The sequence below is a fragment of the Oncorhynchus nerka genome, linkage group LG3, assembly GCF_034236695.1.
Source record: "Oncorhynchus nerka isolate Pitt River linkage group LG3, Oner_Uvic_2.0, whole genome shotgun sequence".
Classification (NCBI taxonomy): domain Eukaryota; kingdom Metazoa; phylum Chordata; class Actinopteri; order Salmoniformes; family Salmonidae; genus Oncorhynchus; species Oncorhynchus nerka.
The window spans coordinates 41,571,951-41,597,236 of NC_088398.1; the positions used below are offsets into that span (position 1 = coordinate 41,571,951).

Sequence of the window (25,286 nt, forward strand, 5' to 3'; positions counted from 1 at the left end):
GACCATAGTTTGCTTTGTATGTTTCTATGTTTTGTTTGGTCAGGGTGTGATCTGAGTGGGCATTCTATGTTACATGTCTAGTTTGTCTATTTCTATGTTTGGCCTGATATGGTTCTCAATCAGAGGCAGGTGTTAGTCATTGTCTCTGATTGGGAACCATATTTAGGTAGCCTGTTTGGTGTTGGGTTTTGTGGGTGATTGTTCCTGTCTCTGTGTTTGCACCAGATAGGGCTGTTTAGGTTTTCACATTTCTTGTTTTGTTAGTTTATTCATGTATAGTGTCTTTATTAAAGTACCATGAATAACCACCACGCTGCGTTTTGGTCCGCCTCTCCTTCACCTCAAGAAAACCGTTACAGATACTGTATATATATTTGACCTCTTCTTTTTGTTGGCACAAAACTATCTCCATACTTCCATTCATACAGTATGTATGGTTTCCTTTAGATGAATCCCGTGACACTTGTGGGGGTTGTTAGTTTGTAGGCCAAACCGTTTCGGACACTACAGATGTCTTTGTGAGAAGACCGATTTTCAGAATGTCTCCTGGTCTGACAAAGAGCGCTGTAGCTCTGCCACTTTCCACCACAGATGCGGAAGGCAGAAATAGGCAAATGAGATGGATTGAGACAAAGCCCATGCAAAAACAGTCATCTAGCTTTAACTGATGGAATAATATACAGTATATATATATATATATATGACTTTTACCCCTTTTTCTCCACAAATTCATGGTATCCAATTGGTAGTTGCAACTCCCGTACGGACTCGGGAGAGGCAAAGGTTGAGAGCTGTGCGTCTTCCGAAACACAACCCAACCAAGCCACACTGCTTCTTGACACAATGCCCGCTTAACCCGGAAGCCAGCCACACCATTGTGTCAGAGGAAACCTGCGGACTCTCCTTCACTGCCGCCGACGTGAGTAAAACATTTAAACGTGTTAACCCTCGCAAGGCTGCAGGCCCAGGCGGCATAACCAGCTGCGTCCTCAGAGCATGCGCAGACCAGCTGCCAGCTGGTGCGTTTACGAACATGCTTCAAGAGGGCCACCATTGTTCCTGTTCCCAAGAAAGCTAAGGTAACTGAGCTAAACTACTACCGCCCCGTAGCACTCACTTCCGTCATCATGAAGTGCTTTAAAGAGACTAATCATGGATGGACCCGACACCCTAGACCCACTCCAATTTGCTTACCGTCCCAATAGGTCCACAGACGACACAATCGCAACCACACTGAATACTGCCCTAACCCATCTGGACAAGAGGAATACTTATGTGAGAATGCTGTTCATCGACTACAGCTCAGCATTTAACACCATAGTACCCTCCAAACTCGTCATCAAGCTCGAGACCCTGGGTCTCGACCCCGCCCTGTGCAACTGGGTACTGGACTTCCTGATGGACCGCCCCCAGGTGGTGAGGGTAGATAACAACATATCCACCCCGCTGATCCTCAACACTGGGGCCCCACAAGGGTGCGTTCTGAGCCATCTCCTGTACTCCCTGTTCACCCACGACTGCGTGGCCATGCACGCCTCCAACTCAATCATCAATTTTGCAGATGACACTACAGTGGTAGGCTTGATTACCAACAACGACGAGACAGCCTACTGGGAGGAGGTGATGGCCCTCGGAGTGTGGTGTCAGGAAAATAACCTCACACTCAACATCAACAAAACAAAGGAGATGATCGTGGACTTCAGGAAACAGCAGAGGGAGCACCCCCCTATCCACATCGACGGGACAGTAGTGAAGAGGGTAGTACGTTTTAAGTTCCTTGGCGTACACATCACGGACAAACTGAATTGGTCCACCCACACAGACAGCGTGGTGAAGAAGGCGCAGCTGCGCTTCTTCAACCTCAGGAGGCTGAAGAAATTTGGCTTGTCACCAAAAGCACTCAAACTTTTACAGATGCACAATCGAGAGCATGCTGTCGGGCTGTATCACCAGCTGGTAGGGCAACTGCTCCACCCACAACTGTAAGGCTCTCCAGAGGGTAGTGAGGTCTGCACAACGCATCACAGGGGCAAACTACCTGCCCTCCAGGACACCTACACCACCCGATGTCACAGGAAGGCCATAAAGATCATCAAGGACAATAACCACCCGAGCCACTGCCTGTTCACCCAGCTATCATCCAGAAAGCGAGGTCAGTACAGGTGCATCAAAGCAGGGACCGAGAGACTGAAAAACAGCTTCTATCTCAAGGCCATCAGACTGTTAAACAGCCACCACTAACATTGAGTGGCTGCTGCCAACATACTGACTCGACTCCAACCACTTTAATATTGGAAAAATTGATGTAAAAAATGTATCACTAGCCAGTTTAAACAATGCCACTTAATATAATGTTTACATACCCTACATTACTCATCTCATATGTATATACTGTACTCGATACCATCTACTGCATCTTGCCTATGCCGTTCTGTACCATCACTCATTCATATATCTTTATGTACATATTCTTCATCCCTTTACACTTGTGTGTATAAGGTAGTTGTTGGGAATTGTTAGGTTAGATTACTCGTTGGTTATTACTGCATTGTCGGAACTAGAAGCACAAGCATTTCGCTACACTCGCATTAACATCTGCTAACCATGTGTATGTGACAAATAAAATTGATCGCCGTACACCTGGCGACCGTGTCAGTGTGCATGCACCAGAACCAGGATCTCACGTGGCACAGCTAGCATTGCGGTACAGTGCCTTAGACCACTACACCACTCGGGAGGCCAAACTGATGAATTTTAATAGGGATTTTGATTATTTTTTATTACATTGACACAGGTGCGTCAATATACTTTTTTGTGCAACCTGACCAAATCCACATAGAAATGTGTGTAATAGATCTGTCATTCTCATTGAAAGCAAGTCTAAGAAGTGGTAGATATGTTCTATGTGCACTATTTCTATGCTTCCCGTTGATAAGTTTTGATTTTGGGTGTTTTAATTTCGGTTTTGTACACCAGCTCAAACAGCTGAATATATAATATTTTGGGTTAAGGAAAATATATTTCACAGCGGATTAGATGGTACAATGACTCCCTCCACTATACTTGCTTGTTTTGTCAACTGAAATTAGGTGAACTATTAGAATCTTAGAAACCTGGAAATGACAGTGATTTTCTGCATAGTGCCTCTTTAAGGATGAGTATCTCTTTGAGGAGCTTGGTTGCAGAGCCCGGCTATGAGTAATCTATCTACATTGATTCTGTCCCACATGTGATAAAGGCACTGCTTGCAGAAATGTGCATGGAGATTGTACGGTTTATATCCAAGGCCATCCTGGAGGTCATAATCCCTGCAACTCTATGTTTTGTACGGATATCTCCAGTATCCGTTAAGTCTCTGAAAGGAGATCATCTAGCACAAGCCTGAAGGTCTGCAAAAGCGGCAGCTGTCACGTCTACTCCCGCTCCCCCTCTCCGGAGCTTGTCGTCATCAGTTTATGCATTATTACGCACACCTGCCACCATCGTTACATGTACCTGCGCTTCATGAAACTCACCTGGACTTGTCAAAGGTGAACAACATAATCTCGGTGGCCATCTGCTCCCATCTCTGGGTGAATGTCCCCTTTCATTTTTGCCAGTGGCGGTTTCTCCAGCACCAAGGTGGTTGAGGAGATGGTGTCTTCTTGACCTTTCAGATGCTCAGTAATGAACAGTTTATGGAGCAGAGTGTTGTTTTCAGAGAGGATGATGTTAAAGTGGATATTACATATTTAACATATCATGACAGCCCTCAGTGACACTTTGATCTGCAGCGATAAGGAGGAAAATGATCCCAAGAAGAGGGAACTACTTTGTGGTGGTGCTGACAATATGAAGATTTTTATTTTATTTTACCAGGCAAGTCAGATAAGAATAAATTCTTATTTTCAATGACGGCCTAGGAACAGTGGGTTAACTGCCTGTTCAGGGGCAGAACGACAGATTTGTACCTTGTCAGCTCTGGGATTTGAACTTGCAACCTTCCGGTTACTAGTCTAACGCTCTAGCCACTAGGCTACCTGCCTCCCCATGCGCCAAATACAACCGGTGTAGACCTTACCGGGAAGTGCTGACTTACAAGACCTTGATCAACTTTGCAGTTAACAATTTTTTCTTCAAATATTTACAAAATAAAAGGGCAAAAATAACAAGGCTATATACAGGGGGTGGGGGTACAGGTTAGTTGAGGTAATATGTACATGTAGGTAGGGGTAAAGTACCACCGTTGTCGTCTGCAAGCTTAATGATGGTGGTGGAGTCGAGCTTGGCCACGCAGTCATGGGTGAACAGGGAGTACAGGAGGCCTCTTTATTTCTCTTTATTTCTCACACAGCACTTTAACAGTGAGCCAACAAGACTGTACAGTACATTCTTAAGATATTTTGGTGCTGACAGAGTATTGTCCAATTTAAAATGTCAATCTAAGTATGCCAAATTCCATGGTTGAGGATGGGTACTGACACTATTTGACTAGTTGGAGGGGGGGAGTATAGTGTAGTTGCTACAAAAACCATTGTAGCATTATATTTATTTAACTAGGAAAGTAAGTTAAACAAATTCTTATTTACACTTAAATGTAAATGTAAATGTTATTTACAATGACGACCTACCAAAAGGCCTCTGGATAAATGACTTAAATGTAAATGTAAATGTTATTTACAATGACGACCTACCAAAAGGCCTCCTACGGGGGCTGGGATTAAAAATATAGGACAAAACACATCATGACAACACTACATAAAGAGAGACCTAAGACAACATAGCAAGGCAGCAACACATGACCACACAGCATGGTAGCAACACAACATGGTAGCAGCACAAAACATGGTACAAATATTATTGGGCACAGACAACAGCACAAAGGGCAAGAAGGTAGATACAACAATACATCATGCAAAGCAGCCACAACTGTCAGTAAGAGTGTCCATGATTGAGTCTTTGAATGAAGAGGTTGAGTTTTTTGCAGCTCGTTCCAGTCACTAGCAGCAGCGAACTGAAAAGAGAAGCGACCCAGGGATGTGTGTGCTTTGGTGACCTTTAATAGAATGTGACTGGCAGAACGGGTGTTGTATGTGGAGGATGAGGGCTGCAGTAGATATCTCAGATAGGGGGGGAGTGAGGCCGAAGAGCGTCTTATGAATAAGCATCAACCAGTGGGTCTTGCGACGGGTATACAGAGATGACCAGTTTATAGAGTGCAGTGATGTGTCCTATAAAGAGCATTGGTGTCAAATCTGATGGCCGAATGGTAAAGAACACCTAGCCGCTCGAGAGCACCCTTACCTGCCAATCTATAAATTACATTGCCATAGTTTAGCATGGGTAGGATGGTCATCTGAATCAGGATTATAACAGTGTGCTTATAGATATATGCACATTTCTATGTGAGATGGCAGTGCGAGACCATTACAATATCTAAATTAAAGGAATTGCAGTACCTATTCTAAAAGAGAGGGGGCACCCTTTTGCCTCTAATCACATACATACCATTTAGGGGCACCCTCTGAAAGAATTTAATGGCAAAGGAGTGAGATATTTCTAGAAAAGGAACGGATGTGACGCATGCCTCAGATCTCTGTAACCGGAGAAGAAAAAGAGCTCATGGTGTCAGTGTGAGAGTACTCTTTCAAAAGGAAACCCAATTACATTGTCTCCCTTACTCTCTCCATTGACAGAAATGGGTTAGTTGATCTTAGGTTTTACAAGGTAGTAAAATATAGACCCTTATGGTGGTGAATAATGGTTCATGCAGTGTTCCAGCCCACATAGTATGAGACTCTAACCCAGTGATGAGTTGGCACTGTGAGAACTTAACTCCAACACTAACTTTCACTATATCAGCTGATCAACTGATAGTAGCTAGACAGGAAGTGCACTTTATTGCACACTGAAGAGAGACAGAATGAGTGAGAAAGGTGTGTGGTGGGGGAGAGAATACAGTAACACTTTTTTTGAAAGTAAAGTGCTTCTCCATCTCGCCATCCTTCCCCTTTTCTCTTCTACAGCCATCAGTGATAAGAGGCGTTGCCCTAAAACGGTCTGCAATCCAATTTCCTAATATGGGCACCTCATCTGCATGTAGTGTTTTCCAGTGGCGCTGCCTGGCCGTCACAGCAAGAGGCAAGGCTATATAATACATCAGCAGGAATATAATCTCGTGGGAATGATCCAGCCAATGTCACGTAATTGAGAGAATGTGTGATGTATAGGATGGTCATCAAGGTCATACTGTTCATTATTCAGTCAAGTTTTATTGTCACGTGCTCAAGTACAGTGAAATGCCAGTCAACCTTTCCTTCTATGAGAGGGCTGACTGAACAATATAGAAGCCTCTTCTCTGTTTCTCACACAGCACTTTAACAGTGAAACAACAAGACTGTCCAATAAATTCCTATGATATTTTGGTGCTGACAGAGTATTGTCCAATTTAAAATGTCAATCTAAGTATGCCACACTCCAAGGTTGAGGATGGGAACTGACACTGTATTTGTCCAGCTGGGGGAGAGAGAGCCTGCATCAATCTGTCTCTCCCAGTAGACAAGGGTTTGTTGTCACAACTCATTAATTTGATTAGAATGATTTGCTACTGCTCCATGTCTGAATGATAATAGCTGTGCTTTTATGTTTTACTTCTGAGCGTAGGCTTACATCATTAGGCTATCATTAGATAATGTACATTTGTTTCCATTCATCATCTATGTTTTATTGAAAGTCTTCCAAGACATCCATAGATTAAGTTCAAATTAAAAGAGCAACTAAAGCTACGCTAGACCTAGCTACCATAACATTTTCTAGACAAACTGAATGACCTCCACATGGGACTTCATCCTTGTTTTGAACAGTGTTTTATGAATAGTGTGATTAAAGTTTTCACATACATTATGGGAAATAAATCGGTATTCGGCACGCGCAATAACTTTCATCAATGCCCTTCAATAATTAAAATATTTCCCGCCGCTAGGGAACCGCAATTCGTCAGAGGAAATGATGCAGGACAAAATTATGATAGAAACCAAGACCAGCCAATCCGCCATAAAGACGCTTCCAACCAATAGGATGTTTAGGGGGCGTAAGATAAGGGATTTTATTCATTTTTACAACGTCAGTACATTACAGTGCTAGTCATTGCCCACGCTGAATGTTAACGTGGTACAGTGACTTTGCCTATCTTTCAATTTCGGGTTTTAGGATTTTTTTCAGGCAGACATTCTCCTCAACTTGCTCGAAAGGATTGAAATGTTACAGTTTAGGTTTTCGGCAGTGCTGAAGGAGTTGTTTCAATCCAACCTAAAGCGCCCTTTGACATGTATTACAAGAAATAAAACGTCGTTACCAATCCACTACTGCTCCAGCAACGCCTCTCTTGATGTCCAAGTCAGCTTCAAATTGAAGCTTCTCCATGCCGGTGTCCACCGCCCTTTGCTTTGCGCCACACCTGGGACCCGGACCTACTGCACGAAGACCGAAGGTGCTGCTATACCTGTGACTGAAAGTGCTATACCGGTGACCGACCAGGAGAAGAAAGATGAGACTGCCAAAGAAGCAGCGGCGGAGAAGTAAGTTGAAGGCATTTGGGTGGGCTCCACATTATCAACAAATTGTAGAATTTGTCATAGTCTAAACTAGCCTATGGATATTTGCCTGTAGCCTGCTATTATTTTTAGAACAAGGCGCGCCTATTGGTGGGTTTTTATTCCATTTGATTACAAAGCGTAGGCTAATTATTCCATTAGCTAGCCAGTCACGTTCCTGGGCTAAGCCACTCTAATCAAATAACGTTACATTATTGGTCGTTTACAAATATTTTGCCGATGTTATTGCCGGTGTAACTAAATGCTTGTAAAAATGTTATTTTAAAGTGTCCGCCATAGTAGTGCGGTGTCCTTGGAGCAAATTAGGGTGAAGTGCATATCGACAGATTTATTTTTTACCTTGTCGTCTCAAGTATTCGAACCAGCGACCTTTTGGTTACTGGTCCAATGTTCTAACAGCTAGGCTACCTGCCGCCATACTGTCCTTATAAACATGTAATACACTTTTGGTGGTAAAATAACTTAGGGGCTCGTTAATTCTACGTCAAATAACAACCGTTCTCAAACGTGTATCCACTTTTTCAGTTCTCACAGTGTAGCGTGCTTACCTTGATAAGGCCTCTCTGTAAGCGCGCCCACGTTTGTTTCCCTCGTGGAAGTGTACATTTGTTTTTGTATTTTTTTTTAAACCTTTATTTAATTAGGCAAGTCAGTTAAATAACAAATTCTTATTTACAATGGCGGCCTACCAAACGGCAAAAAAAAAGGCCTTCTGCGGGGAAGGGGGCTGGGATTAAAAATACAAAAACATGAAATAAAAATATAGGACAAAAAACACACATCACAACACGCGAGACAACATTCCATAAAGAGAGACCCAAGACTACAACATAGCTACATAGATGTTATCAAATGGCTCCAGTCCAAGACTGGCTTTGACTTTGTGAACATGGCACCTTAGGAATGTCAATTGTCATTCCCTTTCCATAAACCCAGTCCACAGAAAGAAAAAGTTGTTTATCTTACTGCCGAAACAGCAAAATTGTGTTTTTCCGTGACACCTGGTTGCAAACAAGTGACATGATAGGCAAGGCCTACTCCCGATAAAAGTACATTTTGAATTAAGAAGCTTTCAAAAGAGTGGAAATACACATACTTCGACATGTAGAATGGGAGTCATAGCGGAAAGTAGCTTTCGGGAATTAGCCGACAGACTTGGGTCATCTTTGGAGATCCCTATGCAACGCCTTTTCCAGCATGACTCACTACTAAAGAATGCGTTGTAGGCTACCGCCACACTGGCGTCAATCTACTGTTCTCTCCACTAGCTTTTCACCTAATACTGACCCTTTTTAAATGACTCACCATCAACAAGTTGTGAAACAACAGGTGCTCATATGAAAGACTACTTGGCACCATAGTTTATCTATAGCCAAAGAGGAATTGCAATGTACTTATCTCGAAGTAGACACTCCATATGAAGTTTCGATTGGGAGGAGAGGGCACAAGGTATTCTTGACTGACCTTTTGTATAGCGGTTATAAATAAGTTAATGCCTAATCTTAAGAATTTGTTTTATTTCTTAATGCCTGTAAACCAGTGTGTGTGACACGTTTAATCAGTGGCCTCATTTCTTCTTGTGTGTTGAGAGGGCAGACACAAGGTGTGTGTTTGATAAGCATGGTGGGCTGGGATGGGCTGCTGGGGGCATAAGAACAGTATAAACGCCTGATCTATTGAGTGCCAGTGTCAGGTGACACACACTTGCATAGCAGTATTGTAAATATGGGGATTGCCTGGCCTAAATACAGACACACACACGCTCGCCTACTGTTGCTGCTGCTGTAACACAGTGAGGGGATGTTCCCATTGAGGGGTCCGTTTCACCTCAGGCCGGGAACCCTACCCGTGGCCTAGGTCATGTTACCAGGCTCATCCCCAGGAAATCAATGCACACAGTCCTCGTCTAGTTAGACTATGGGAGAGAGAGGGGGAGAGGGAGATGTGTTAAAATTGGGATGTATGTTTTCATGGTATTACTATTAGCATGGGGGGGGGGGGTCATGAGGGATATGATGTGAGAAAGGTATGACGTCAGTGCTATGTGGATGTTTTATAGTGAACTCATATGAGCATGCTTCAACTGTTCACAGTTGCAGTACATAGAGCAAGCTTCACATGTACCCTTGGATCCTACTCAGGTGACCTCATGAGGCAAGGATGTTATTGAAATCTGGAAAGAACAGGAGAAACTAAAGCAAATACCGTTATACGACTTGTACAGTAAAGAGGGTGCAGTCAAGAAGTTAGTGACTGTTTGTTGCAGACAGTCAAGTAGCACATTACAGTGCTTGAAAGGTAATGTAAAGTAACTGTTTGGTATTAGTCATATAGGCTAGTCTAGTTACTTTGTAGTTACTCTATTGGAATCTCATTGGTATTGAATTAAACTGTGTTATATGGCAAATTTTAAGTTTTCTCTCTGGGGTTGAACATGCCCCAAGAACCCATCTATAAGTAGCTCGCCAAGCAATTTTGAAAGTAAATGCTTTTTTTTTGTCATCTGTTCCTTCGCAAACTGTCAAACATAAAGCTCCTGGCTACTAGGCAGGTAGCCTAGTGGTTAGAGTGTTGGGCCAGTAACCGAAAGGTTGCTAGATCAAATCCCAGAGCTGACAAGGTAAAAATCTGTCGTTCTGCCCCTGAACAAGGCAGTTAACCCACTAGGCCATTAATGTAAATAAGAATTTGTTCTTAACTGACTTGTCTAGTTAAATAAAATAAATATTCAATCAAAGCCACATGGACATTATTCCACTCCGGGTTAGCAACTATTGGCTTAAAAAGCCAAACTTGACACAATATCTGCCAATTAATTTCTTGAAGTATTGCCCGTCTGTCTGTTTGGTGCACACATTTGTTTATTACTCCGGATGTAGCCAGTTAGCGACGGTAATGATAACCGTCTTGTAGACAAACTCTTTACCCCAAAATCTTCTCAATTAAATGTTAACTGTAAAGTAGGCTTACCTGACAGGAATATATAGATTATTTGTTTCAATTGGGTGGCCAAATGTTTTGCAAACTCTGCCATGACAAGTGCTGCAAAGCAACAGGCCTTAATGCAGAAACATCGCTAGACCAACACATTCCTCTCTTGCGTAAAGGATCGGAACCTTTTTTTTTCAAACAATAGCATGGTATTCTTTCACTGTAATAGCTACTGTACATTGGACAGTGCAGTTATCTTAAATTATTGTTAATCCTTCTGCCCATATCAGATATGTCTATGTCCTGGGAAATGTTCTTCTTACTTACAACCTCATGCTAATCACATTAGCTAGCCTACGTTAGCTCAACCGTCCCACAAGGGGACACCGATCCTGTAGAGGTTATAAATGCACAATGAAAGGGGACTTGCACCAAAAAAAACGGTGGTAGTTTGTTTTAGACCTCAAAGTTGGTCTGTGATTTAAGCATTGACATGATGCAGATCATCAGTTTTTGTTTATATTGAGAGTAAATAATAAAATGGCAGGAAAAATAAAACAAAAGAAGGGCAATAGTAAAGGGCTTACGTGTGTTACATATATATACAGTGCCTAATTTTGCACGCCCAATTTTTCAGTTTTTGATTTGTTAAAAAAGTTTGAAATTGAAATATCCAATTTTTGTGAAGAATCAACTTCAATTGGGTCCAATCTTGTTGTTGATTCTTCACAAAAAATAAATTTATATCTTTTTTTTAAAACTGAAAATGTGGCAAAATTATTCAGTTCAAGGGGTTAATACTTTGCAGCGGCACTTTTACTGTATGTTACAGGAGAAGGTAAATGTGGTAAATGTATGTCTCTATCAGTTTTGCAACAGGAAATTTTTTCCCATTCCAAGTTAAAACAGTTGACAGACAGTGAGCTGGTATGGAGAGTATCAGGACAAGTTTTCAGTTCTGGGAAACAAATAACTCAAATGTATTCAGGTATATTTGAAAATGCATATCTTGTATTCTAACACCAGGGGAAGAGTTTATTTTAGAACCATTCCATTGTAGATTTTTTTATGCTTTTGATCATTGTCTTGAAGAAAATATATATATCTCAGGTCTTTTGCAGAAAAGGTTGAGACTCCTGAACTAGGGCCATGAAGAAAAGCAGGCCCAAAAATACTGTATTTGCATCCACTTGTTACAAATATAACATCGGTTCAGACCTCAGACTAACTATTTTTAGAGCTCTACCCTCAAAATAATCTGTAATGTGAGTTCTGATGGGGTTGAGTAGCTGGTTTACGCCAAACATGATACGTTTTGCATTGTTGCCAAAAAGTTTTTTCTGTCACTGTTGACAGAGCACCTTCTTCCAAAGTTTGGGATACCCAGTCAGTTGTAAACTTTAAACAACCTTCAATGGATATCTTTAAGAAATTTAACTTGCCCCTCTTGAAGGCCAGATTTGTGCAATGAGTCAGTGACTGATTGTTCTTTTAAATGGGGATTGCTTGCTCCACAGACAGACATCTCTCTCGCAGCTTCAACATGTGCGTCACATGTGGCTTACAAGGACAGTACCTCATTTTCTAATGAAGGCAGAAAACCGCAGGCCTCAATGGTGGCATTTTACCCCAATGCCAACGCTTTCTTCATTTTTATCGTAGCCGCAGCAACTTCCTATAAATGTAGTTCATGGATTTGACTCAAATCCACTGCGTCACAGGCAAAGCATGTAAATGCAGATTCACAAACTCCCTAGACTCGGCACATTGCATTTATGTAACAAAAATGAGTTACTGAGATGCGAAAGAAAAGGCAGATGAGAAGAGTTTGTGTGGTGCATGTTGCAGGCGGATGGGGTGATTAGCTTGTTCTTCATGATGCAGCATCTGGGTAAAGATTTAACAGATCTCATGAGATTTAGCTCACAGTGCAGGTAGACATTTGGCAGGTTAAACTATTTTTAAAGTACAGGTGGATTGTATTTATTCATCATTAGTCATTTTTCAACTATTTTGTTGCATTACAACCTGCAATTAAAATATATTTTTGGGGAGTTTGTATAATTTGATTTACACAACAGGGCCTACCACTTTAAAGATGCAAAATATTTTTCAGTTTTTGATTTGAAAAGAAAGAAAAATACAAAAAATGGAAAACTTGTTGTTGTGCATGACTATCGCAAAGTTCCCCCAAAGTCAATACTTTGTAGAGCCACCCTTTGCAGCAATTATAGCTGCAAGTCTCTTGGGGTATGTCTATAAGCTTGGCACATCTAGCCACTGGGATTTTTGCCCATTGTTCAAGGCAAATCTGCTCCAGCTCCTTCAAGTTGGATGGGTTCCAGCTGGTGTACAGCAATCTAAGTGCAGTTGACAGACAGTGAGCTGGTATGGGCCCCCTTGAACTTTGGACAACTTATTGCCACAACAAATAACACAAATGATATAAAACTGTATTTTTGTGAAGAATCATATCTTGTATCCTAAGGTGGGACACAATCATGAAGTGGAGAAGAACATTTATTTTTTCAAACTTTTTTAACAAATCAAAAACTGAAAAATATAATATTATTCATGCCCCCTAGTTAATACTTTGTAGAGACTTTTGCTGTGATAAAACAGCTGCAACTGTTACAAATATGTCTCTATCAGTTTTGCACATCGAGAGACTAACTATTTTTCCCATTCCTCCTTGCAAAATAATCTAGCTCAGTGAGTTGGATGGGGTTGATTTGTGAACAGCAGTTTTCAGTTCTTTCCACAGATTCAGATTGGATTCAGGTCTGGACTTTGACTTGGCCATTCTAACACCTGGATATGTTTATTTTTGAACCATTCCATTGTAGACTTTTGCCTTTATGTTTTGGATCATTGTCTTGTTGGAAGACAAATCTCCAGCCCAGTCTCAGGTCTTTTGCAGACTCCATCAGGTTGTCTTCAGAATGGTCTGTTTTGGCTCCATCCATCTTCCCATCAATTTTAACATCTTCCCTGTCCCTGCTGAAGAAAAGCAGCCCAAACCATGATGCTGCCACCACCATGTTTGACAGTGGGGATGGTCATTTTCTAATGAAGGTGATGAGCTCAATGGTGCATTTTACCCAAACAAAACGTTTTGCATTGTTGCCAAAAAGTTCAATTTTGGTTTCATCTGACCAAAGCACCTTCTTCCACATGTTTGGTGTGTCTCCCATGTGGCTTTGGCAAACTTTAAACAACACTTTTTATGGATATCTTTAAAAATGGCTTTCTTCTTGCCACTCTTCCATAAAGGCCATATTTGTGCAATATACGACTGATTGTTGTCCTATGGACAGAGTCTCCCACCTCAGCTGTAGATCTCTGTCAGTTCATCCAGAGTGATCTGGGCCTCTTGGCTGCATCTCTGATTAGTCTTCTCCTTGTATGCAAGCTAGAAAGTTTAGAGGCTTAAACTATTTTTAAAGGACCAGTGGCTTATCACAGTGCAGGTGCATTTTTCGGATTTTGATTACAACACAGGTGGATTGTATTTATCATTTTAGTCATTTGTCAACATTGGATCATTCAGAGATCCTCACTGAAAGATGCAAAAGTTTTTCACTGAAAAGTAAAGGGGCAAGAATAAAATGGAAAATTTTTCAGTTTTGATTTGTCAAAAAAGTTTCAATACAATTGTAGTTCCACTTGCAGCATGATTATAGTCCAACTTGTTGTTGATTCTTCACAAAAAAATACAGTTTTTATCTTTATGTTTGAAGCCTGAAATCTGCTCCAGCTCCTTCAAGTTGGATGGGTTCCGAATACTTTGCACAGGCACTGTAAGTCATACCACAGATTCTCAATTGGGTTGAGGTCTCGGATTTGACTGGGCCATTCCAAGACATTTAAATGTTTCCCCTTGAACCACTCGAGTGTTGCTTTATCAGTATGCTTAGGGTCAATGTCCTGTTGGAAGGTGAAACTCCGTCCCAGTTTCAAATCTCCTGAAGACTGAAACCGGTTTCCCTCAAGAATTTCCATGTATTTAGCACCATCCACCATTCCTTCAATTCTGACCAGTTTCCCAGTCCCTGCCGATGGAAAAACATCACAGCATGGTTCTGCCACCACCATGCTTCACTGTGGGGAAAAAGCTAAATGTTAGTCTCATCTGACCAGAGTACCTTCTTCCATATGTTTGGGGAGTCTTCCACATGCCTTTTGGCGAACACCAAATGTGTTTGCTTATTTTTTTCTTAAAGCAATAGCTTTTCTTCTGGACACTTTTCTGTAAAGCCCAGCTCTGTGGAGTGTACAGCTTAAAACCTCTTGTGACGGGGCAGTATTTTCACGTCCGGATGAAATGCATGCCCAAATTCAACACTCTGAAGTTTCTGAAACTGTTTGAATCATGTCTGTGAGTATAACAGAACTTATTTAGCAGGCGAAACCCCGATGACAAACCATTCAGACTTTTTTTTTTCGAGGTTACTCTATTTTTTGAGGTTACTCTCTTTTCAATGGGAATCCAGATTTCTAAGGGACCTTCTTACAGTTCCTATCGCTTCCACTGGATGTCAACAGTCTTTAGAAATTGGTTGAGGTTATTCCTTTGTGTAATGAAGAAGTACGGCCATCTTGAACGAGGGTCACTTGAAGTGCACTGTTAGAGGCGCGTGACCAGAAAGCTAGCTACAGTTTGTCATAAGGTGAATGCACCAATTTGTAAGTCGCTCTGGATAAGAGCGTCTGCTAAATGACTTAAATGTAAATGTAAATGTAAATGTTTTCTTCCGGTATTGAACACAGATCATCCCATCTTCAATTTTTGGGATTATTTACGTTAAATACCTAAAGTTGTATTACAAAAGTAGTTTGAAATGTTTTGGCAAAGTTTACAGGTAACTTTTGAGATATTTTGTAGTCACGTTCCGCAAGTTGTAACCAGTGTTTTTCTGGATCAAACGCGCCAAATAAATTGACATTTTGGATATATATTGACGGAATTAATAGAATCGGACCATTTGTGATGTTTATGGGACATATTGGAGTGCCAACAAAAGAAGCTCGTCAAAGGGAAGGCAAGAATTATATTTTTATTTCTGCGTTTTGTGTCACGCCTGCAGGGTTGAAACATGGTTTCTCTCTTTGTTTACGGAGGTGCTATCCTCAGATAATAGCATCGTTTGCTTCCGCCGAAAAGCCTTTTTGAAATCTGACATGTTGTCTGGATTCACAACAAGTGTATCTTTAACTTGTTATCTTGCATGTGTGATTTAATGAAATTTTTATATTCATTAATTTGAATTTGGCGCTCTGCATTTCCCCTGGCTTTTGGCTAGGTGGGACGCTAGCGTCCCACATATCCCAGAGAGGTTAAAGTGGTCCTATGGACAGAGACTCCAATCTCCTCTGTGGAACTTTGCAGCACCTTCAGGGTTTTATTTGGTCTCTTTGTTGCCTCTCTGATTTAATGCCCTCTTTGCCAGGTCCGTGAGTTTTGGTGGGCGGCCCTCTCTTGGCAGGTTTGTTGTGGTGCCATATTCTTTCCATTTTTAAAATAATGGATTTAATGGTGCTCCGTGGGATGTTCAAAGTTTCGGATATTTTTTATAACCGAACCCAACTTCTCAACAACTTTGTCCCTGACCTGTTTGGAGAGCTCCTTGGTTTTTGTGGTGCCCCATGTTTAGTGACACTGGGGCTTTTCAGAACCGGTGTATATGTGTCTCTGTGTATATATATGAGATCATTTGACACTTAGATTGCACACAGGTGGACTTTATTTAACTAATTATTTGACTTCTGAAGGTGATTGGTTTCAAGATCTTATTTAGGGGCTTCATAGCAAAGGGGGTGAATACATATGCACGCATCACTTTTCCGTTTTGACATTTTTTTGAAACAAGTAATTTTTTTCACTTCACCAATTTGGACTATTTTGTATGTCCATTACATGAATCCAAATAAAAATCCATTTAAATTACAGGTTGTAATGCAACAAAATAGGAAAAATGCCAAGGAGGGTGAATACTTTTGCAAGGCACTGTACATTCGGGAAGTATTCAGACCCCTTCCCTTTTTAGACATTTTGTTACATTACAGCCTTATTTTAAAATGGATTAAATAAAAGCAACACTTGTTGGTTACAATTTGCTATGCTTATCTAATGGTTTCATTCTCCTATCAGTGTAATGGCTATTTCCTATGAGCAGACAAACATCCAACATTTGTATTTCTCCCAGTACTGTTTGTAGCACCAGAAAGGTCAGTGTAATTTCTCCTTATCAGCCTGGCTAAGTACTTGTCCACTACAGAGCATTGATACAGGATAAGAGCCTTGGAGCAGAATGGCAGTCTTACTGGGGCTATCTGCACTATGTACACTTATGTGGAATACACATTTGTGTAAGCGTTCATAATTTGCCGTATACACTCTTGTGCTATACAAGCTTGTGCCGTACCCACACAGTTAGCCCTGAGTCATATCTGTAGAGGATACACTTATGCCGGCATATGCACGCTAGCTGGGTGAGTAGTTTAGGTCACTAACTTCCCGGGGGCTCAAATAAGTCAACCTGAACATTGGTGGAACATACCTAAGTAAGTTTTAAATAGAACAAACCTCCTCCAGGTTCCTCTATGTGCTCTCTCAAAGAGATCCACAAAAACTACTCGGAATGACTGGGCCTACAGGATATTCTTCAGACTATTGAATCAAGTCGAGTAATCCTCTTCAGCAGTGAACATTCTTTCTTCCAAAAATGTACTCTGGTGGAGATTGCTTGACTGAGCTGTACGGTTCTGTGTAGTGAAGGGCATTAGCGCAGTATCAGTTCTCCCAGGATGCTGTAGACTAGCCGGGTCAGGGGGGTGGTTTGACTGGTGGACTGCTGCTCTTTCGCCTAATGAGAGGAGTGTGTATGACAGCGGGCCTACACACACACTGCTCATTGTGTGAGAGACAACTGAGTGTGAAGATTAGACTGGCCTTTGTTGGTATCCCCAGAGGCTCCCTCTTTTTTTTTTCTCTCTCTCTCTTCCCCTCTTTTTTTCCACCAACAGACTCAGTGGATAGCTATGCAGTTAGAGGCCAGCTAGCCTGGTTGCCATCTAGCCTACAGCTCATGCAGTGCTTAATATGTGTGTGTGTTTGTGTTTACGTTTGCTTCCCTTGGTTTCTTCCGCCATGTTGTGACCCGTATTCCATTTATAGTAAGAGATTAGGCTAGGTAGGAAGCTAGATTTATGCTACAGGACCGGAAGCTATTACAGTACTAAAGATGAGGGGATAAAGCCGTTAGCCCTGAGTCACCCTGCATGCCCTCTACTGGAAGTAATAAACCAGTTAAGTTGGCATAGTGTAAAATCACATACAACCCATAAAAACACAGACAACATTTGCACAGACCCATTTTGTACATTCATTAAAACATGCAAGAATCCGAACACGTGCCTACTACACAGAATGCACAATTATTTCTTTCCCAACACAGAAACTATTCTCCGCTACTATTCTCTGCTACTGTTCTCCGCTATTGGGAAACATCTCAGAGAGCAATTTGTCATTATAAACTCACAACACAATAGTGGCGAAGTCAGAGGCTTAGACTGGAAATGAAACCAGTCATTATAGCATTACGTGAGGTGTGGCAGGCTGGGTCAGGTGAGCAGAGTTATTTACAGTGGAGTGTGGAGGTGGTGAGCTCTGTCTTACCCAGCCACTTCTGAGTCCTAGCTTTTGGAACCCGATCTCTGCAGGGGCCCGGGGATCCGCGTCAGTGAAAGAGGGAAGGAAGTGGTGAAAGCCCCAGAGAACAGGAGTAAGAATAGAGGATTGTGGCATTAATGGGGAAGCCATAATGGAGGGAAATGATGCTAGGAAGGAGTGTTGGCAGAGTGGCCATTGGTGCACATTTTGTTCTGTATTGCTCATAGTGGATTTGCGCAAATGTAATAATGCTCAAAGTCTTCCATTAGAGGAATGACGTGTTCCATAATAACAACGTGTGTATTAGGACACATGGTGGCTATTTAGGGTTTGTTGAAATTGTTTGCCCCAATTGGCCTTTGCCTGGGCCAGCCAGCTCAAAGGAAAAGTATTATTGGCCACAGAAGTATGGAAAGTATGATATGCAGTAATATAGGGCCAGGATGATACCAGTATCGCAATCTTTTTTTCCATGGGAAAAATTAAAACACAAAGCAGACTGAAAACTTTGGTCCTTTTTAAAAACCTGCTGTATGTAAAATATTGTGCGCTATGGCTTGGAAAATAAATAGTTGACTCGATGACAACAATGTTTGTTTGCAACATTAGGGCTGTTTTACAAAAGAAGTTAAATCTGATTCGTTTTGTTTCCTTGACACGATACCAACGAGTATCGTGATACTAGTATCATCCCGGCCCTACAGTAAAGTTTACTTGCACTTCCCTCATCTGTCTATGACCATGTCAGAAAGCTTGTCCACATCTCCCGTTTTAGAGGTGGAGTGTATTTTAATCCACTGCATTTCTACTGCAGGTGTTTGCTGTGTGGAAGAAGTTCTCAGACCTCTGTGTGTAGCCTTATAGCAGAATGCCTGCGTCAGCAGTTCTAATTCTGAATACAGGGTCTCTCTCTCTCATTCACTCTAAAAGAATAACACTCAAGCCTGCGCCCAGGCAACCTCGTCCTCAGATGGGCAAACACACTGGAATAGTTTCTCAGGCCCGGTCGATTAGCAGGCCATCCATCCACTGTAGCCTAATCTAGACGCTGACATTATTGACCTAACATCTGTCGCTAAACCATCACCCATCTGTTGGGTAAGAGATTGATCTCTGGTACAATTACCGAGAGTATGAGTTTTACGTAACATTGTCAACTTCTGAGTCAGACATATAACAGCTAAAAAGCTTTTAGGATATTAAAGCCAGATATTTTGTCATTGTTTCCTTATACATATCTAATTTCATAAAGCATCACAAACACAATGGGCAATCTCCAATACTTGTTGTAACACGTGAGCTTGATGAGTCCGAGTGAGATGTAGGTGTGTGGATGGTGGATGCGATGGCCTGTGGCCCATGGTACTGTAGGAAGAACCAGGCAGGAACCAAACAGGACCCAGGGAGGAAGTGAAGCATGCCAGTCCGGTGTGAACACATCCTGCCCTAAGCCATGCTCCAGGGGGGAGAGAGGCACTTAGTGCAGTGCCTGTGTAAAATAACCTGGGCCCCTGTTCCAAGAAAGGACACGTCCTCCGACCTAGCACATTCTACATGCCCCTGCTTTTTTTCCCTCCCATATTTTGGAGCAAAGGTCCCCTCACGTATGCAGCAGTCACAGCGGCAGATGGTTGAATGCGTTTACTTCCAAGTGACCGCTTGCTGGTCAAATTAAAAGCAAAACACCTTCCGTTTCCTGGTAACCGGGCCTCTGCGTTTGCACTTAGTCGTCGAGTCGTGGTTTTCGTCGTTTCGATCTTTTGTTTGTTTTACTTCCTACTGTGTAAGTTAATTGTCTGTTGTGGTGGGGGAAAAAAGGACATATTACAAACAACATTGTAGTGTGTTTTAAGAAATTGCCATTGCTAAAAATCTCTGCCCTGTCTGTTTTTCTTCTGACATTCTTTTCTCGTGTCTCACTGGCCTGTTCATCTCTTTTGGTGGTCATCCATTTTCTCTTTCGTTGCTTTGGTCTGTCTGGCTACAGTGACTAGCTCTCGTGGGTTGCTATTAGGTCAGTGGCTGGGTAAGCACTGTCAAATTAGGGGGGGGGGGATTCTGAAATTACCATTAACCACTAATGAACTTGTCATTTTTGCACATTAAGTGTTTGAGCTAGTAATGTATCAATATTGTTTACAAATTAGCTATGACATAGCCAATGAATATATAATATCACAATGTGGGATTTCACCCCCATCTGAAAATCAAATGGTTTTGACCGTTTGGTAGTTTTTTAGCAAGCTTATTTTTTCCTCCAGCTTCGGCCATGCAATGTACCTCGCAAAAGTGATTAGTCGTTATGAAATTATCTACGTTACCCTCTATATCAAAGAATGACCATATACACTGATTGTTACCATGACTAATGCTGATGGTGAACCTGAAGAATTAAAATAAATTATATTGTAAGCCCATTCAGTAGGTATAGCCAGGTGAGAGCTGTGTCTCTCCGGTAGTTTACTTTTAATCCCTGTAAAACAGAGTTTTGAACAGAGCATTGATGACAATGACCTAGCAATTGACATCAGTTGTCACTCAACTAATCCAGCCTAAAATCACGCAAGCCATTTTAGCATTTTAATGCTGAAGGTGCAGCGCAGATGTGCAAGATCAGGAACAGGCCGCCCACCTTGCGTTTGGTCAGCGCGTGATGCTGGGCACAGTGCACAGTTTGACTAGGCTACTGATATTCCCTAGGGTTGTTCGGCAGGCAAAATTATTTGTAGATCAATAACTGTCAACACAGTTACATGCTTAGTTCGACACTGAAGGAGAGGACGCATCAGTTGTCTAAAAATAATAGGTATTTTTGTAAATTAGGAAGAAAGTAACTGAATCCATTTTCTGACCTTTTTGCATGCTACATTTTGATCGGTTTGGAGCCCAAGGACCGATGCAGTCAGATCTTAAACATTTTGAATCGGGGACCTATGAATCGTTACATCCTTGGTAAATACCAATGTAGCCAAGATACACAAGCGATAGCCTTCAATGTCGGCATATTTCATATCATCCGACAAAATGAAATATTGCTCTACTCAGCTCAGCCATAGACCGATGTAGCATCCACACATACAACTGTTGCCACTAAAATAGCAATATATGGACACATTTAATTGGTATCATTTACATATTGTGCATTCGGAAACTATTCAGACCCCTTGTCTTTTTCCACATTTTAGTCTTATTCTAAAATGTATTAAATTAATGTTTTTCCTCATCAATCTACACACACTACCCCATAATGTCAAAGCAAAAACAGGTTTTTTAGAAATGTTAGCAAATTTATTTCAAAAATTAAAACAGATCCCTTATTGACATAAGTATTCAGACCCTTTGCTATGAGACTCAAAATTGAGCTCAGGTGCATCCTGTTTCCATTGATCATCCTTGAGATGTTTCGACAACTTGATTGAAGTCCACCTGTGGTAAATTGAACATGTCTATTTAAGGTCCCACAGTTGACAGTGCATGTCAGAGCAAAATCCAAGCCATGAGGTTGAAGGAATTGTCCGTAGAGCTCCGGGACAGGATTGTGTCGAGGCACAGATCTGGAGAAGGGTTGTAAAACATTTCTGAATTATTGAAGGTCCCTAAGAACACAGTGGGCTCCATCATTCTTAAATGCAAGAGGTCTGGTACCACCAAGACTCTTCCTAGAGCTGGCCGCCCGGCCAAATTGAGCAATCGGGGGAGAAGGGCCTTGATCAGAGAGGTGACAAAGAATCCGATGGTCACTCTGACAGAGCTCCAGAGTTCTGCTGTGGCGATGGGAGAACCTTCTAGAAGGACAACCATCTCTGCAGCACTCCACCAATCAGGCCTTTATGGTAGAGTGGCCAGACGGAAGCCACTCCTCAGTAAAAGGCACATGACAGTCCGCTTGGAGTTGTCAGACTGGGGCGTGTGCAAAGAATGTGCAAAGCTGTCATCAAGGCAAAGGGTGGCTACTTTGAAGTATCTAAAATGTTTTTATTTGTTTAATACTTTTACTGCATGATTCCAAATGTGTTATTTCATAGTTTTGGTGTCTTCACTATTATTCTACAATGTAGAAAAAAAAGAAGAAATATATATATATATATATAAAAAAATTTTTTGAATGAGTGGGTGTGTCCAAACTTTTGACCGGTACTATATAACACCATATAATATAACTATATAACACAATACGCAGGTGCAAAATATGAAATCGGCTCAAGAAAGCTAGGCAAAACAGCGAGGCCTATGCTGACCCTGTCCATTTAACAGTAACTGGACTCAGGAACAGCTGCAGCATTATCAATTCGAATGCATTTGAATGGCTGGAAATGAAAGCGTGAATACTCTGGAGAATTTCCTCAGGTTTTTGATGCAGTTTTAGATTTTTTTTTATTTAGCATAAAAAGCACTAATCATTGAGGAAAAAACATTGGATGACAAATATTATAATTCCTTTTTTATTTGGCTGTTCATAACAGCATTTCTTTATTAGATTATCACAGGGTTAACACTCCCTACCCTGACTGCACGCCACTGAGGGGAAGTGGTCCCAACTAGAGGATGTAATAACACTACTCTATTGAAGGCGTTTAAAGCAGCAATCCTTAATTGAAACATTAACAAAGTGTTTGGCCATCTTTTCACATACGAGGAAAATACCATTATTTCAACCACAGTTTTCTTACATGTGAAACTGCAAATTTGATTTTCAAGTGAGTGTTTTTACACATGTGATCTTCCAATTCCATGTGATAAGTATGGTTTCGCCTGTGAAATTTAAGCTCAACATTTGACATGTATATTTTTTTTAATGGTAAACTTGATTAAACTTGTCATTTGATTTTTCTATATGCTATTGATATTATTTGTTCTCTCTCTTTGTTAGTCTTACGTTTCTAGGCTATTCAAATAACTTTTTGAGATGGCAATCCGTTACATTGATTGTTTGCTCAGGAGAAAGCCATGCATAAAACAATGAAGCGTAGCCTTCAATCACATTCATAGCTTCTCGAATGGAGAGCAAAGCGAATATAGGCAAAGTATATTTTTAAACGGCTAGACACAAGATGGTTAAGGAGTGTTCGTATAAAATAAAAACAAGTTAAGCCTAATACCCATGCATTCGAGAGAGAGCGAGAGAAACAATATTTTCATTAGCATTTATTAGTGGTTGTGTCATTGGCATTGGGCAAAGTCAATACTGTGTCTGTCTGGCGCAGCCCTGTTGGACATGCTCCAAGCAGAACATCCCCCTACGTGCTGATCTAGGATCAACCTACGACTGGATGGCACTGCCTCATCAGGATTCAGTGCTTTGGACCTGGAGTCAGTGACCTGCCACTTAGTATGACTTTTACTCTTTTTAGATTTATTTGACAGGGATAATGCACATCGATCATGATTTCTGTAAATGTGCCAGATTTAGTTACTCAATTTGTACCTGTAGTCGATGGCGGTGAACCCTGTGAAATGATTGTCTGAATCCTATCCTGAATGATCATAAATGAATTCTCCACGTACTGTATTTTAATCCTCTAATGGAATTCTTCAACTAAAACATGACAATAGTCACCTTGACGTGAGCCAGCTCTTGGCTATTTCTGGCATCTGCTGAGTCACAAAGACACAATCTGATGGTTTGGATGTCTGTGGCTGATCTATTGGCAATGCTGTGTTAGGGTTCTTAACTGCTGAGGTGCAAGAAACCATTGGATTGTCTTTTTCTTAGGGAGACACAACCATCTGGGGCAAATACTTCAGATAAACGTTTAGTCTTGATTGATACACGATTCGGTTGTCAACAAACATCAATTGAATTAAAAATCAAACAAACCTTGGAACACTATTATAGATTTGGTGTAAACCTGAGGCAAATTGTGACAAAACTGTTGCATGTTCAGTCAACGTGAATTACTATCTTGATATTGTGACTCTGCAAGTTTTTATTTTTTTTCTGCTGGTGGGAAGAGATCCATCTGAGACGTAGCATTTGAGCCATGCTGGTTTTTAGTCAAAGACTGATGAAAGGACAGTTACCATATCTTCTGAGCAAGGGCAAAGTTGTGTGCCAGTCCCACCATTGTAAGGGTTCTGGATTCTGCAGTAGATGATATAATGATGTATGTCTGCCTGGTAGTTTGTAGCCGGTGGGTCCGGACTGAGTTGGCTCTGTGGTGTGGTTAGTGGCGTGTGAACGAGACCAGGAATGTTGTCTTTATTAATCCCATCGGGGGGGCGGGACTGGCCGGGGGCATTCTAGGAATGTGGCTGCCGCACTCTGACGCTGCTGGAGTGTGTAGCATAGGGAGCAATAGTTTATGGCGTCTTTTTGTTGGCAGTAGCTCCGCCATGGTTGGTTGGACAAAACCAATTGGATACCACGAAGTGAATGGAGTTTTTGTAGGGTTTTGGGATAGACTCCAAAAATAAGGTAAACCGGGGCTTAGGAGATCTCATACGCTTTGTTCTATGAGATAATCTACATCAGCTAACTTAACTTTTGTGGGGAATTTCTGTAATAAAAAAAAAAGCACAAAGGATTCATAATCAATGAAGGTCATGTTAACTAACTGATATTATCTATTTTTTTACCCCTTTTTCTCCACAATTTCATGGTATCCAATTGGTAGTTAGTCTTGTCTCAATGCTGCAACTCCCGTACGGACACGGGAGAGGCAAAGGTCAAGAGCCGTGCATCCTCCGAAACACAACCCAACCAAGCCGCACTGCTTCTTGACAAAATGCTTACTTAACCCGGAAGCCAGCTGCACCAATGTGCACGATGGGACACAGATGACGCTGGGCCAATTGTGCTCCGCCCAATGGGTCTCCCGGTCGCGGCCGGCTGCGACGGCGCCTGGACTTGGACCCAGAATCTCATGTGGCACAGCTAGCACTGCGATGCAGTGCCTTAGACCACTGCGCCACTCAGGAGGCCCTGATATTATCTAATAGAACGAAATGTATAAGATCTCTTAAGCCTGTGTTAACCTCCGACCTTATTTTCGGCGTTTATCCCAAAACCATTTTCTTTCCCAATTTAATTTCCCTCATAGGAATGGCTGAACGAACCAGCGGTTACTAATTTCCCTTATTTTTTTCTACAA

The 25,286-nt window shown here is 41.6% G+C and overlaps 1 protein-coding gene across 6 annotated transcripts in view; it reads left to right on the plus strand.

Moving 5' to 3' along the window:
• Positions 1 to 7,089: 7,089 nt before the first annotated feature.
• The window catches only part of LOC115108057 (glutaminase kidney isoform, mitochondrial-like), a 64,330-nt gene continuing 46,133 nt past the window's right edge, over positions 7,090 to 25,286 (plus strand). For 2 of the 6 annotated variants that reach the window (XM_029632016.2, XM_029632023.2), the window contains exon 1: positions 7,090 to 7,556. In XM_029632016.2, the coding sequence (XP_029487876.1) occupies positions 7,237 to 7,556 (320 nt within the window). In that variant the 5' untranslated portion in view covers positions 7,090 to 7,236. The remainder of the gene's footprint in view (positions 7,557 to 25,286) is intronic. The other 4 variants (XM_029631979.2, XM_029631988.2, XM_029632033.2 and 1 more) reach the window with 3 other exon arrangements.